The sequence below is a fragment of the Varanus komodoensis genome, unplaced genomic scaffold, assembly GCF_004798865.1.
Source record: "Varanus komodoensis strain SLA01 unplaced genomic scaffold, ASM479886v1 scaffold64, whole genome shotgun sequence".
Classification (NCBI taxonomy): Eukaryota; Metazoa; Chordata; class Lepidosauria; order Squamata; family Varanidae; genus Varanus; species Varanus komodoensis.
Window position 1 is genome coordinate 2340559 of NW_025336273.1, and position 15349 is coordinate 2355907.

The 15349-nt window shown below is 48.6% G+C and overlaps 1 protein-coding gene across 3 annotated transcripts; it reads left to right on the plus strand.

Annotated features, from left to right (window-relative positions):
- Positions 1 to 4388: 4388 nt before the first annotated feature.
- On the plus strand, positions 4389 to 11798 carry LOC123033631 (zinc finger protein 883-like). Of its 3 annotated transcripts, none has more exons than XM_044450326.1 (6): positions 4389 to 4450; positions 5892 to 6397; positions 6606 to 6732; positions 7358 to 7428; positions 7754 to 7880; positions 9646 to 11798. In XM_044450326.1, exons 2-6 carry the CDS (start codon positions 5990 to 5992, stop codon positions 11061 to 11063), a joined length of 2151 nt encoding a protein of 716 aa, XP_044306261.1. In that variant the 5' UTR covers positions 4389 to 4450; positions 5892 to 5989; the 3' UTR covers positions 11064 to 11798. The 3 variants fall into 3 exon arrangements, with proteins under 3 accessions (XP_044306261.1, XP_044306262.1, XP_044306260.1); XM_044450327.1 differs by lacking the exon at positions 4389 to 4450 and adding an exon at positions 4865 to 4971 and having other exon boundaries at positions 9649 to 11798; XM_044450325.1 differs by lacking the exon at positions 4389 to 4450 and adding an exon at positions 4866 to 4971.
- The last annotated feature ends 3551 nt before the right edge of the window (positions 11799 to 15349 follow it).

Below are 15349 nucleotides of genomic sequence, written 5' to 3' on the forward strand. Positions count from 1 at the left end.
GCAGCTGACATCATTCTCCTCCTCCATCTTATCCCCACAACAACAACCCTGTGAGGTAGGCTGGGCTGAGAGTCGGTGACTGGCCCAGAGTCACCCAGTTGGCTCCATGGCCGAGCAGGGACTCGAACCCGGATCGCCTGAGTCCCGGTCCCATGCTCTTAACCACTACGCCACACTGGCTCTCTGACATTTTATGGGGGACTTTGTCAAAAGCTTTGCTGCAGTGAAATTATGTTATGCCCGGTGCTTTTTTTTGTAAAAAAAAAAAAGTGCCAGAACTCATGTCTTGGAGTCACACTTCTACACTAAAAAAGATTTTCAATTCACCAACTTTGTTTGAAATAAAGAACTTATTTACCTTTTGCACGTAGCCAGTCACTCTACGCACATAAACGTAATGGTCGCCACCGGCAGTAAGCACTCGGCGCGCGACCACACACACCAGTCCCAAGCCGAGCAGCGTCCCAAGCCGAGCAGTGCCCTCACAATCAGCGCCGACACACAAGCAGCCCGCATGCACTATTTTAATGATTTTTGCTGCTGACCTGCTACGCCCGACAGGTGATTCAAAGTCACTTCGAAAAATCCATTGGAAAAATCTGTCAAAAAACGGTGCCAGAATGCCGTTTGGTGCATTCTGTGACAAAAAAAGCCCTGGTTATGCCCACAGCTTTCCTACAGTCCACCACGAAGTCTGATTTAAAACGGATAAAATTTAATTGCACATGTTGGCATTCAGCCACAACTGGCAATTCAACAGAAAGCAGAGAATGACAGCAGATTATCCTTCATCATTACAAAGTCAACATTAGCCTGTTTTTCTAAGTCCACCAAACAAATGCTTGACTGCCAATCTTTAAATCTGGGTTTCCCCATAGAGAAAACTGGAATTGGGTTTCCCCACAGAGATCAAACTGTAACTGATAAGAGCATGGTCGCACACCTCTGTTCCTGCTGTAACTTCAGGAGAAGTCTGTTCTAATATGTCAAGAATCTAGTCCATTTTGGCAGAGGATCCAAATGTGAAGATTCCAAAATAGAATTTGGAGGGGGGGGTCTAATCTTACCAAAACTTAGTACAAATGAACAACTAGAGTCAATTACATAACGAGAGAGCTGAAGAAGAAAACTTGGAAACCTACGGACATAGCTTACTTTTCATAGAAGAACTAACCCTGGAATAAAACTGTACTGATATTTTGAATGTGGAAAGAGCTTTAATCAGAGTTCAGACCTCAGTAAACATCAAAGAGTGTACACATTTGAGGAATCGTATCAGTGCCTTGCAATGTAAAAAGACTTTCCATTTGAAGAAAAGCGTCACTTACCATCAAAGAACATATATTAGTGAGATGCCATATAATGGTTTATATATAGAAAGAGCTGTGAGAAAGCATATCTCACAAAACATCAATACTTTACACTTGTGATAAATCATAAATGTTTTGAGTGTGAAAAGAAGTCTTGTTTCTACTCAAAGCACTCAGAAGGGGGAGCTAAAAATGCTTGAGTGTGGGAAAGTTTCCGAAGATGGATCTTGCTTTCCATCAAATAGCTCACACAGGAGATAAACTACCATCACCTTAGCTATATTTATCAAGAGTCTGGCACAATCTAACCCATAATTTGTACAGAAAACCCATTTCTAGATGTTTTCTTGCCCAAGGAAACACAAAATTCTAAAGCGACCACTGACTACAACAATCACATAGGAAGTCATCCAATGGAGCTGATGAGGACAGAGAAAAGGAAGTATTTTCTTATCCACCCTGAGTAAACTCTGGAATTCATCACCACCAGATGTGGTGACATCTGCCAGCTGAGCTACCATTAGCCATTATTTTCAAAGATGTTAATCTGTTCCAGTTCTTGAGACTGTGAAATTGAAAATTCAGTTGCAATTTAAATAGATTCTGAACTGTTTGGTTGATAATTTGGGGTTTTAGTGGATGATGAGCCACTAAGGGCTGACTTTTTTCAGATTCAGTTTCTTGCATGTAGGAGAAAGTAGAGGGGCTCTTTTGTTGACTTGTATTCCCCTTGCACAATAAAAAACTTTACTTTCTGCACTATTGTACATGGAGCTGAACCAGAAACCAGTCAAATGTTACTTAAACAATTTACATAACTCAGAAGAAATGAATATTGATGAACGAAAAATTGGTGGGAGGCAGGGAAAACATCAGCTGAAAGTTCATGAATGGTGAGTAGGAGATATACAACAGGAAACCTGGCAAGAGGAGTACTAAATCAACTACAATCTTGAGCTGAAAATTCACTGTGCAGCAAGATGTGTCAGCAAAGGGAGGCCAGATGCAAAAGCTGCCAGGTTTACAAGGAACTTTCAAAAAGTTTGATCTTTTTCTCACAGCGGATTTTTCAGTGGGAAACTTTGTGCAAAGAGCTAATTGGGGCCTTCAGCACCATTCGGTGGAATTTCACAAACGAGAAACATTTCACAACTCGAGGAATTTGCCTTTTTAATGGGTTGAGTTTGATGTTGAACATGCAGTTCCTCAAATTCACGAGGCGGATTTGAAGCACGCAAGAGGAGGGAAGATGCGGAAAGAGGCACAGGAAGGCCGGAAGGCCGTCTCCTTCAGCATTCTGTTCGGATGGGAACCAAGCCGTTCCTAGAGAGAGAGATGGAAGAGATCATGAGATGTTGGGTGTTGTACCTGACTCCCCAGGATCCTGACATAATAGAGATACCTATCAGCTTTCTCAGGGCATTCAGGATAGGCATGACTCCTCTAGGCTCCAGATAGGCCTGACATGGCCAAACACTAGAATAATCAGCTGTCTCAGGGTATGCATGATAGGCTTAGCTCTCCTAAGCTCTAGCCCATTCAAATGTCTAGTAACTGCCTCAGAGAATTCCCTCAGAAAATGGAAAGAGCTTACCTACAATGTAATGGACAAAGTTTGCTTAGAAGGTGTAAATTAAAAGATAAAACTTACTGCTAACCAAATCTGCTTTTGTATATCGCTTGCTTAACTGCTGCTATGTGATTCTGTAACTCCCCATTGTCGCCATTGTTCTGATTTCTGTCAATTCTGATTGTATTGTTTACCATTTACCGAAAACTCACTGTGAAGCTATAAAAACCTAATTCCAACTCTGTCCAGGACCGCATTCTAACCATGAATGTTGGTCCCTGCAAGAAATCTTGCAGGTAATAAACTCCTCTTTATTTTTACCATCCGGTCTCTGGTCTCATCTGTAACACCGTGGGTTACAACGTTGGGAACAGTGTAAAATATTATCCTCCGGGAATGGAGGAACTGGACTCCGAGCCAGCATATTCTGGGAGCCAGTTTCTGCCTCGCCTGCATCCCAGCATCCAGTTCAAGGAGCGAAGCAACGGGGCGCTGAACCCGAGAGACGTGGGCAGCACAGCTCTGGGGCTGGGCCCCACACCGCTTGGGGTGAGGGAAGGGGTGTTGCCCTGTCTCCCCTTGACGTTTTGCTCTCCTGCCCAGTGCCATTTTCTACTCTTCCCCTCCAATTTAGCCACAGGATTTACCTGCATGTGGAGGTACAACTTACCTGTGACTGGGGCGACTGGACTCATCTGTGGCCACTGGGCAAGTGGTATGTGTGTGAGAGGAGAGCCATGCTATTTTAATGATATTTTTATTGTCTTTTTTATCCTTTGTTTTTATGGATTCTGCAAACCACCCAGAGGGCTTTGGCAGTGGGGTGGTATAGAAATGAAATAAATACATAAGATGTGTGCCTTAGATCTAGGGAAAAAACAAGGGCCCAAGTCCAAGAAAGAACCAGCCCGATGTGGAGCTGAGAGTGCCGCCCTGGGGACTCTGCGGATTCGGGTTTGAGTCCCTGTGCAGCCTCACAGCTTGCTGGGTGACTTGGGGCCAGTCCCTGACTCGGTCTGGCCTACCTCACAGGGTTGGTGTGAGGACACGCTCGAGAGGAGGATTACGTAGGGCACCTTGAGTTCCTTGAAGGGGGAAAATGGGATATAAAACTAATAACAAGAAATAAATATAAATAAAATTATAGTTCTCTATTATTATTATTATTATTATTATTATTATTATTATTATTATAAGAAATGCTTAGAAATGCTATAATAATAATAGAAATAATAGATAATAATAATAGAAATAATAATAATAGAAATGCTATAATAATAATAATAATTGTTCTCTATTTTATCCAGAGATCGCCTATACGCATAACATAAAGCGGGCCACTCAGGAGCGGCAACGCGGCCGAGGCGACAACTGCTTCGGTGGTTTTGCGAGGCGACCCGGCCTTTGCTCGCCCCGGCAAGGCAAGGGTTAATGGCAGCGAGCCGCGCGCCTAGAGGGGCAGGCCAGGGTCTCCCCACGAAGCCCCCGCCCCCTTCCGCTTCCGGGGCGAAGGGCGCGGGTCTCTCCGGGGGCGCCTCTAGGCCTCCTCCTTCCGTCTTCCCCGAATCAGGTGCGACCCCCTCGGCTGCTGGGTGGGGGGCGCCTGGGGGCGCGGCGGGGGGCGCCTCCTGTCGGGGGGCCGCTGCAGCGGGTCCGTCCCGGGCCCCCGGCCGCTCGCGTGCCTCCCCGCGGAGGAGCCGGGGACCCTTCCCTTGAGCCGGTTCGCGGCCTGCCCCGCATCGCGAGTCGCGCTCCGCCGCCGCCGCCCGCGCGGCCTTCCTGCCCGGGGCTCAGCGGGCGGCCCGGAGGGGGCCGACGCGGCGGGCGCGATGCCGCCCCAGGGCCGGGCCTGCCATGAGTTGTGGGGGGCGGGCCTGCCAGGCAGCTGACTGGGGGTGCCCTGGAAGTGCCGCAGCTCCGTCTTTCCGTGCCCTTTCCTGCGCTTCTGCGAGGTGTGTGGGGAGCCGCCGGGGGATTTTCCATCCTGGGGGCCAAAAGGACCGGCCCTGCTTCGGAGGCTGCGCCCTTCGGGGGCAGCACCGCGGCTCTTGATGCCCAGAGAAGCAGCCAAGCGGATCCTGTTTGAAAGGGGTGATTAACGTGATGCAGGAGCTCTCTGGATGACCTGCGTGTGCTGCTGTTCTACCTTGCTTTAAATGTTTGTGTTATGCTGCCGTAGGCTATGTTAAGCCTTTAGTATTTGTAAGTTGCTGAGGCGGGTTGGAGTATTTGGCAGTGATGCATAGACTGAACTAGAGGTATCATTATTGTTGTGGGCAAATTAAACAGGAATGAAAAAGAGGTATTAAGCAAATTGTGAATTTAAAAAAACACCTGCAACCAGTGCCCTCTTAGTTTCTCTGCGGCAGAGCGACTGCAGACTTCTCAGAAACAGCACCTTGCCCTGTGTGAACTTTCCTGTCTTACAAAAAGGCAGCTCTTATCTTTGACAGAAATAGCATTGCCATCTGCTGAAGATGTATGCTGCCTCAGAAAATCTGGAATACATACTAGCTAGCTTTTAGAAAAGTTTAATTAAGATGAGGTATTCTTAAAGTAAAAAGCGTTCTTTATTAGAGAGTTTTTGTTTTGTGTCTTTGTAAATCTAGTTGATAAATACATTGATTTTTCATCTGGCTTTAAGTTTTTGAATGCAAGCATTCTTTTAAAAATATTAATCAGCAAAGATTCATTAAAATATGGCAGCGACAGAATGTGTCATGGCAAGGGTCATAGTGTGGTTTTAGATGATGAATGGACAGGGTTCAGTGCAAGGGCATGAGCAGGAGGTTGCTTTGAGGGAGGGGAACTTCTGACTTTCAAATCAGTGAAAGCCATTTTGGTTTGTAGCTCCTAGATTAAGAAATGTCCTCAACACTAGTTTCTACTTTCACTTTTGAGTTTGGTAGGCCCGTCTGTCCTTCTGCAACATGAGCTGGCTTCTCTCCAGAGTTCACAAGATTCTTTTTTGTCTGACAGTTGTTTAACTGATCAAAATCTTGGCTTTTTAGATTTTTGGCAGCACACTTGGTAAGCCTGCTTTTGCTTTGAGCCAGAGATTAGCAGAAGGGAAGCCTTGCTGGACTCTCCCGTAGAGTGCAACCTGAAGATGGACCAGCAAGATTCAGCTACTCCTGAGGCAGGAAGAGGCCCAGCTGCTGGCAAGATTGGCAGTGAAATCTGGGAAAGAACTGAGCAGAAGACTCTGGGTGAATCTCTAGCCAGCGCCGATGTACGGCGTCAGTGCTTCAGGCAGCTCCGCTACTGGGCTTCGCAGGGCCCCCGCGAGGTCTGCAGTTGGCTCCACCATCTCTCCCACCAGTGGCTGAAGCCAGACCAGCACACGAAAAATCAGATTGTGGACTTGGTCATCCTGGAGCAGCTCCTCACCATCCTGCCCCTGGAGATGTCGAACTGGGTGAGAGAATGTGGAGCGGAGACCAGTTCCCAGGCAGTGGGCCTCGCAGAGGGGTTCCTCCTGAGCCTGGAGGAGGACAAGAAGCAGGACAAGCAGCAGGTGAGAGCATTGAGTCAGGCGAGAACTAAGAGCATAAGTATGTGGGAGGGAGTATGTCAAAACTGTTTGAATTGCCCGACTTTTTCTGAAAATCATCTGAGGAGGGATGTCCTGTGCCCAAGCCCCTTCCTGCAAGGAGCTGGCCAGTGTCATTTCCTTTCTCATCTTCCTTTTCACTGCATATTTTGAATCCTCTTTGCCGTTTCAGGTAGAGAATCTGTGTGCGAGAATTGGGTTGGATTTCCCTGTGGCAGAGAAAGCCACATCGGACACTGGCTGGAATGCCCTGCAAGGCAAAATCAAGCAAGAGAGGGGTGGAGGCGCCCCCTTGGAGGGTAAGGATTAATTCTAGGGATGGGGGCAGGCAGGAAACCCTCCCTTGGCTTGTGCTTCTCTCATGAGTCTTTGGGGCTTGGGGGAAAAAAACTTTTGTTCAGCCTTTTTCATAGTTAAAAATCTACATTGGGATTCAGTACTTGAAGCCTATACAGCACCTTCAGCACCTGAGTCTAACTGGGGAGAGACGCAATTTCACGTAATTGATCTATAGCATTTCTAGTGCAACTAAAGGATAAAAGCTCGCCATAACACTGGGAGCCAGTGTGGTGCAGTGGCTAAGAGGACGGGACTGGAACTCAGGCAAGCTGGGCTCAGCCATGGAGCCAACTTGGGCCGGTCACAGACTCTCAGCCCCACCTACCTCACACGGGTGTTGTTGTGGAGATAAGATTGAAAGCAGGAGGAGAATTTTGGAAGGATAATATTGAGAGGTCGGCAGGAGTGTTATGCGAGCTGCCTGGAGTTCCTCGGCAGGAAAAAGGTTGGGGTTGAAGTTTTGGAAGCCACCCCGAGGCTTTTGGGAATGGGGTGGCATATAAATTTTCCAAATAAATAAATAAACAAGTAACCTCCAAGGCATGCATTCATTCCTGGTTTCGCATCTTCTTTCTCTCTCACAAGGGGGTGGCACGATACCTGCAGGAGGCCCTCAGCAACCTTTTCTTCTTTGCGATGGAGTGGAAGGAAACCAGGTAGGGAAAAGGCTCGCCAGGCAGGACAGGTGCTCCCGGCGCCTCTGCCCTCCACTCACCTCCCTGGGGCTTGTTTCCTGCACTGGCTAACTGGAGGACTCTTGTGTGGCCCAGAAGCAGGACAAGAGAGGCATGCTTCCTCCTCCAGGACCAGTAGCCAGTTCATAACCTTGTGCTCCAGCAGGAAAGCTGCACATGCCACTCCTGAGCCCTTCAGTCAGACAGTGTAATGCCCAGCTGCCTCGGCTTAAGCAGCCCTCCGGACAGTGCTGGTGAATAACCTTTCTGCTTGCTATGAGGATGAAACGTTGGTTTTTCCACCCAGGGCCTGGTGCTCTTTGAGGAGGTGGCTGTGTGCTTCACCGAGGAGGAGTGGGCCCTGCTGGATCCTGACCAGAGAGCCCTGCACAGGCAGATCATGGAGGAGAATTGTGGGATCGTGGCCTCTCTTGGTAAGGCTCCCTCTTCCCTGAATATCAGTAACATAGGAACGGAGCGAGTCAGAAGGGGCCTCCCGGGCCATCTAGCCTGACCCCCAGCTCCGCTCACGACGTGCCCACCGTGCGCATCTTTTTGCAAATGCGGGTGTTAGCCCATCTCCAGTATTTATTGATTTTAAATACTTTTAGGCTCCACTAGATGATACTGAGTATGACCGTAAGGAAAAATACGCTGTCTTTGTTTCCTTGGTTAGATAGGGGAAAGGGGCTTTGTTGTTATTGCCATCAGGTTGTCTCAGCCCTACACAGCTGTTGTAAACTCTAGGCTCTGCCTTCCTTTGTGGAGCCAGTCCCTCTCATATTTGGCCTTCCTTTACGCCTTCTGCCTTTGACTCTCCCTGACCTGCTTGTTTTCCTTTAGTGAATAGGGCATTACTTGTGTTGAATCTAGCTTGTGATTTTTAAAAGTTTTATTATGAATCTCAGCAAATTAAAAAAGGAATAGCCAAAAAGGCAGACCAAAAATCTATATATTTATCCATTCAGTCGTGCTATCCTTATGTTCTCCATTCAAGCGTCGATAGTGTTGTTAGTTCCTTCATCTATTGCAGTAGGTCCACCAGTAAATCATATACTAATTCAGAAGGATACATGAATCAGGAAATATTGAAGAGTGTTCTGTACAAAGTTTATCTTTTTTACAGCTTTCTCCCAAAAAGAGGCAGCTCCTGGACATAACCAAAGCATATTATGGAAAGAAGCATTAGCAGAATTATAATTCCAACACTTGGCCAACTTAGAGAAACACTTATTAAGGGGTGCTGTGCTGTTTAGTAAAGGAAGAACAATAGTTATTGTTGCATAAGGTATAATCTGAGATCCATTGAAATCTCAGGTACAGACCTCTGGGTGATGGAGCCACTGATCAGGCAAAGTGGAATGGTCCAGTTCACTGTCCCATTCCTCCTTAAGACATTGTCTCATATTTATTAATTAGTGAATGATATAAACATGAATTGTGGGTCAGTGTGAATGATCAGCCTTAATTAATTAATTAATGATCAGCAGTGGCGCCTAAGTTATGGAATGCGCTCCCCAGAGAGGTCCGCCTGGCGCCGTCGTTATTTGTTCTTCGGCGCCAGGCGAAGACCTTTTTATTTAAGCAGCATTTTAAATGTTAATACTATTGAATTTTATCTGGCCAGGGCGGCTTATTTTATATTGTATATTTTATTATATTTTGTGTGTGTGTATATATTAAATTATTATTATTCTAATATATATATTTTAATTTTTATGTGTTGTAAGCCGCCCCGAGGCTTCGGCGAATGGGGCGGCATAAAAATGTTTTAATAAATAAATAAATAATAAATAAATTAGTGCTCTCAACCACTGTGAAGCTGTAAAAGCAGCAGAGTCTGGCATAGATTCTAGCAAGTGCGTCCTTCGGCTCTAGCAGGCGGATCGTATTTGGTATGTCAGTCTGAAAATGACCTATGTGCACAACAGTCCTGTGGGGAAGGCTAGGGTGAGGTAGAGGAGCTGGTCCCCCACCACCAAGTAAAGTTCATGTCTGCTTCAGGAGCTGCACCCAGAATACTCTAGTTCCAGTCCGTTGCTTTTTCACTGTGCCAGCTGTGGGTTGATTGCAGTCAACGGAGGCTGCAGGAAGAACAGCCTTCCATCGATGTCTTTAGTTCTGTCTTTTGTCAAAATAATTAATCAAACTTGTTGAATGAACTGCAGTTCCCTTGCTAATTTATTGTCTTCGTTCCAGAAGGTGACAGGTGGGAAATGGAGAATAAGAGAGAATCACGTGGGATGTCGCCAGAAACAAATACATGCAAAAATAGGGAAAGGCGGTGGAGGAAGACGGACGTAAATCAGAAGAGAGGGAATAAATCTCCTGCTTCTCAGGGCAGTGATACTGATGTTCTCTCAGTGGAAGAAAAAGTGGACAGAACACAGGAAAACAGTAGGTTTTGTTGGAAAGTTTTTGATTCTAAACCAAATCTTAATGCTCATTGCAAAATGCATGCAAGGAAGAAACAGTACATATGTTTGGAATGTGGAAAGAGCTTCAGCCAGAAGATACATCTCAGTTCTCATCAAAGAATTCACACAGGAGAGAAACCATATCAGTGCTTCGAGTGTGGAAAAAGCTTCAGGGAGAGTACAGGCCTTACTTCTCACCAGAGAATTCACACAGGGGAGAAGCCATTTAAATGTTTGGAATGCGGAAAGAGCTTCCGTCAGAAGACACATCTCATTGTTCATCAGAGAACTCACACCGGGGAGAAACCTTATCAGTGCTTACAATGTGGCAAAAGTTTCAACCAGAAAAGAAATCTCACTTCTCATCAAATAACTCACACAGGGGAGAAACCTTATCAGTGCTTAGTATGTTGCAAAAGCTTCAATCAGAAAAAAAATCTCACTACTCATCAAAGAACCCACACAGGGGAGAAACCTTATCAGTGCTTGCAGTGCGGAAAGAGCTTTCATTGGTGGGAAAGTTTTATGTACCATCAAAGAACTCACACGGGGGAAAAACCATACAGCTGCCTGGAGTGTGGGAAAAGCTTTTGCCAAAAGACACATCTCACAAAACATCAAATAATTCACACAGGGGAGAAACCATATCAGTGTTTGCAGTGTGAAAAGACCTTTCATTGGAGGGAAAGTTTTATGTACCATCAAAGAACTCACACGGGGGAAAAGCCATATAGGTGCCTGGAGTGTGGGAAAAGCTTCTATCAGAAAACACGTCTCACTAAACATCAAATAAATCATACAGGGGAGAAACCACATCAGTGCTTGGAGTGTGGAAAGTGCTTCAGTCAGAAAACATACCTCACGTCTCATCAACGGATTCACACAGGGGAGACGCATCAGTGTTTTGAGTGTGGAAAAAATTTCATTAAGGGTACAGACCTTAAGAAACATGAAAGAATCCACACAGGGGAGAAACCCTATCAGTGCTTGGACTGTGGAAAGAGCTTTAGCCAAAAGATAAATCTCACTTCTCATCAAAGAATTCACACAGGAGAAAAACCGTATCCATGCTTGGAGTGTGGAAAGAGCTTCCGTCAGAAGACACATCTCACTTACCATCAGAGAACCCACACAGGGGAGAAACCATATAAATACTTAGACCGAAAGAAGAACTTTGATTTGAGGAAAACCTTCACATAACATCAAAGAACTCGTGTGAAAGAAATTAAATTAATGCCTGGAATATAGAATAAAATTCAGTCACAGTGTAACTTGTATTTCATATTGGAACACCCACTTACTCAAGTCACTAAATGAATGGAGACATGGAGCCATATTTATGTGCTGAAACTAACATGACAAACTTAAACATTGTTAACTTTTTCTCTTACATTACTATATCTTGAGAAATAGTCACCTAGAGATCATCTTCACAGAATATGGGGTTAATTTTCTCAGTCAAGTGTTCCTGAGACACCTATCTTTTTAATAAATATTTTATTTTTTGAAAATTTTAAGACGAAAAATACATGTTTCTGTGTAGAATACATATGGGCAAGTAGCAAAACTAGGAGATACAAAGAATTCGTGTAATTCACATTGTAATGCAAATTTTCTTGTGTTGGCCTACAATTCCCAGTGTCCCCTTGCCAGACTTACCCAATGATGTTGCAGGCTAGAGGGTGCTGGAAGTTGTAGGCCAACCCCTCTGGTGGGCACCTGGCTGGGAAGGCCATTTCCATTCTTGAGTAAAATGGTAGTACAAGGGCTGACATTCCATGGACTTTGGAAGTCTGTCATAGGGGCACTTCATCCACCTATTTGTTTGGTGGGGGAATGGGTAGAAATGGAGGACATTCGCTTTTTGCTTGGTTGACTTCGAAAACAAAACGAGCAGTTCCTTTAGAACAATAAACACCGTGATTTGTATAATTACTTCAAGTGTTTAGGTGTCTTTCAGGGGTGGATGGACTAGCCCGTTCACACCAGCCCTCCTTAATTCCAGCTTCCGCCAGGACCCCAGCCCGCCCTCCCCCCGCCTTGCTGGCCCTGCTATTGTGGTGCACTGGAAATGTATGTAGACACACTCAATAAGCAGTGAGCAGAGCTGGGCTGCAGATAGAACAGAACAGGAGTAGAATAAGACCAAGTCCGCCCTTGCCCCAGTTTCACATCTGGTCGCCCATCCAGCTGCAGGCCCAGGCTTTTCCAGCTTAGCAATGGTGATGCGGTATCTTATTTATTTATTTATTTATTTATTTATTTATTTATTTATTTATTTAAACATTTCTATGCCGCCCCTTGCTGAAGCCTCAGGGCGGCTCACAACACAAAATAAAATACAATAAAATACAAAAATAACAATATAAAATTAACAATATAAAATAAATAACAATATAAAAGAAGTCGCCCTGGCCAGATAAATAAGCAAATATTGTTAACAATTAAAATGACGCTTAAATAAAAAGGTCTTCACCTGGCGCCGAAAAACGACGACGGCGCCAGGCAGACCTCTCTGGGGAGCACGTTCCATAGATTGGGCGCCACCTCAGAGAAAGCCCTCCTCCGAGTACCTACCCTCCTAATTTCTTTCACGGAGGGTTCCCGGAGAAGGGCCTCTCCCACAGATCTCAAGGGGCTGGCGGGCATATATGGATGTAATCTTAGCTCAATGTATAGCTATGCAGGCAGGTTACCTGTGTGGGTGTGATTTGGGTTGGGGTTCTGGGCATGAGGAGGCTGTGCGGGGAGAGACCAGGCAAACCCTAGTCCGTAATACTGTTAGGACAGGAAAAGGAAAGATTGGAGCAAGCTTGCCAGAGTGAAGGGGACAGAAAAGTTCCAGAAACATTTGTGTTGATCAGGAGGGGTGGTGTGTGGTGGCTGTTACCAAAGAAGATGATGGGACAAGGTCACTGAGGGCTCACACACACGTTTCCAGTTTCTAGTGCATGAGGGACCCTGATGCTGCGAGCAATTGACGGCCAAAGGAGAAGGGGATTTATTTTTTTATGTATTTATGTGTTTATTTATTTATTAAAACATTTGTATGCCGCCCCATTCGCCGAAGCCTCGGGGCGGCTTACAACAATTAGCTAAATAATTATAATTAAAAATATAAACGTTAAAAGGCAGAGGATGAGGTGGCTGGAGTCGCTGGGGCGGTGGGTGTGAGCTTGGGAGGACTCCAAGGGATGGTGGAGGACAGGAGAGCCTGGAGGAATGTTGTCCATGGGGTCGCGATGGAGTCACGACCCCACGGACACGAGTTTGCGACTAAACAACAGCGTGCATGAGGGAGGCATGCAGTGGCCACTGGCCTTGCTGGCCATGTGCTCCCTGCTTGACTGGGGGGCGGCCTCTGCCTGCGTGCCCCAGTTGCTGAGGGGCTGGGCAGGCGGGGGCCTTGCGCCCACCCTGCTGGAGGGATCCTGGGGGCAGCTGGGTTGCCACTGTGTGCGCTGGATGGGCCTTTGGTCTGGCCCAGCATGGCCGCTCTTACGCCTTGGTGTGTTGCGCCTCTCGCGCCGTCTCCTGTCAGGGAAGCAGCCACGCTCGCAAACGCCTCTTTTCCCGGGGAGGCTCACCATCAGCATCCCAATCTCTGAGAAGACTCGGCCAATGGATGTTTTGTAGAGGGGAAATGCAGGTGGCGGCGGATTTGTGGGTACAGTTCTTCCCCCCAGTTGGCCAAGAGAAGACTGGAGTGTCCCAGCCGCCCACCCCAGCGATCAACCATGGAGGGTTGACGCAACCCACGGTGGCCTGGCAGATGCTCAGGCCTGCCATGGGTTCCTGGTTGGCTCCCCCCAGCCCGGTCCTCCAGGCAGTTTCCCGGGAGCCACGGAGCCCCGCTGAGCAATTTCTCCCTCCTTGCACAATTGGGAGCCATTTGGTTTGGCTCGGCAGCTGTTTGGCTTACCATTTCTGCCTGCATGTGCCCCTGTCAAGAAACCATGGGGTGCCCTGCTTTGTTTTAACCCTCTGAAATCTGTCGAAACTCCATTGAAAGGGGCTCCTATTTTTCCATATTCCCCAACCACCTCGATTCTCATTCTTATCATTATTACAAACATTTGTATCCCGTCCTTCTGACAAGCGCTCAGGACGGCTCACATAATATAAAATCGCAATAATAGTGTAAGTGCAGCATCTCTCTCTCTCGCGCGCTTGCTCGTAAAAATGAACCATCGATGAAATGAAAATAAGCATTCAGAGGCTGGGCAGGAGGGGGCAGCAAGAGGAAGGGGCACGGCCCGGTGGAGCGGGGCGAGCGCCAGGGAGCAGCCTGAGGAGGGACGGAGGACCGGGCGCCCCGGAAGACTCGGGCGCAGTCGCTGGCTCCCGGCCCGGCCTGCCTCGCAGGGTGGTTGTGCACATAACATCGAGCCGGGTGAGGCGCCTCGGACCCGCGCAAAGGAAGAAAGCGGGACAGGAGCGCAACGCAGCAAGAGCGTCGCAGAGCAGGAGCGCGGCAGCGCGGGCGCCCCAGTCGGGCAGACGCGGCCCCGGGATGCGAAAGGCGGCGGGGGGCGCGGGGGCTTCTGGCGGGGGCTCCCCCGGGACGGCCCGGCAAGGGCGAAGGGAGGGAGCCGGCTGCCGGAGAGGAGGCCGCGGGGGTCTCCGGCGAGCCCCCTCCCCACCTTCCGCTTCCGGGGCGAGGGGCCCGGCCTTGGGCGTCCCTCCTTCCGCCTCCCCGGATCAGGTGCGCCCTCCCCTCTTTGGGTGGGGGGCGGCGGGGGCGCTGAGCCCCCCCCGGCGGCGGCTCTGCGGCGGTGGGGCCGGCGGACCCTCGGGGCGGCCCCGACGCCCCGCAAGCGCCCCCCGCCCGGCGGGGCTGCAGCGCCCGAGGCAGCGGGGCGGGGGGCTGCCCGCGGCGGGGCGCGGTGGGGCGGGGGGCAGCGCCGCCCTGGGGATCGGCGTGGGGCGGGGGCTCCCTGCCCCCCGGCCTCCCTGCGGGGGCGCGGCCGTGCCCCGTCCCCATCCTCTGGGCCTCCTTTGGCCGCGGCTCGGGCTCGAAAACGGGGCGCTGCAGAACGGGCGTGAAAGCGAGTAATCGCGCTTCGGGGGAAGAAGGGGGCCGAGGGAGGGAGGCTCCGGCGTTGCGGGATCCACGCCTGTGCGCCGATGCTGGGGGGCTGGCGGCAGGGGGTGGTCGTTCTGGGGGAGGAAATGCCTCTCTCGGGCAGAGGGATCGCTGGTGAAGGAAGGGAAATGTGTTTAGCCGCTGAGTTGTGTCCGACCCATTACGGCTCCATGGACAACACTCCTCCAGGCCTTCCTGTCCTCCACCATCCCTGGAGTCCACCCAAGCCCACACCCAGTGCCCCAGTGACCCCATCCAGCCACCTCATCCTCTGCCGTCCCCTCCTTCTTTTGCCCTCTATTGTTCCCAGCATCAGGCTCTTCTCCAGGGAGTCCTTCCTTCTCATTAGGTGGCCAAAGTATTTGAGCTTCATCTCCAGCATCTGGCCTTCTAAAGAGCA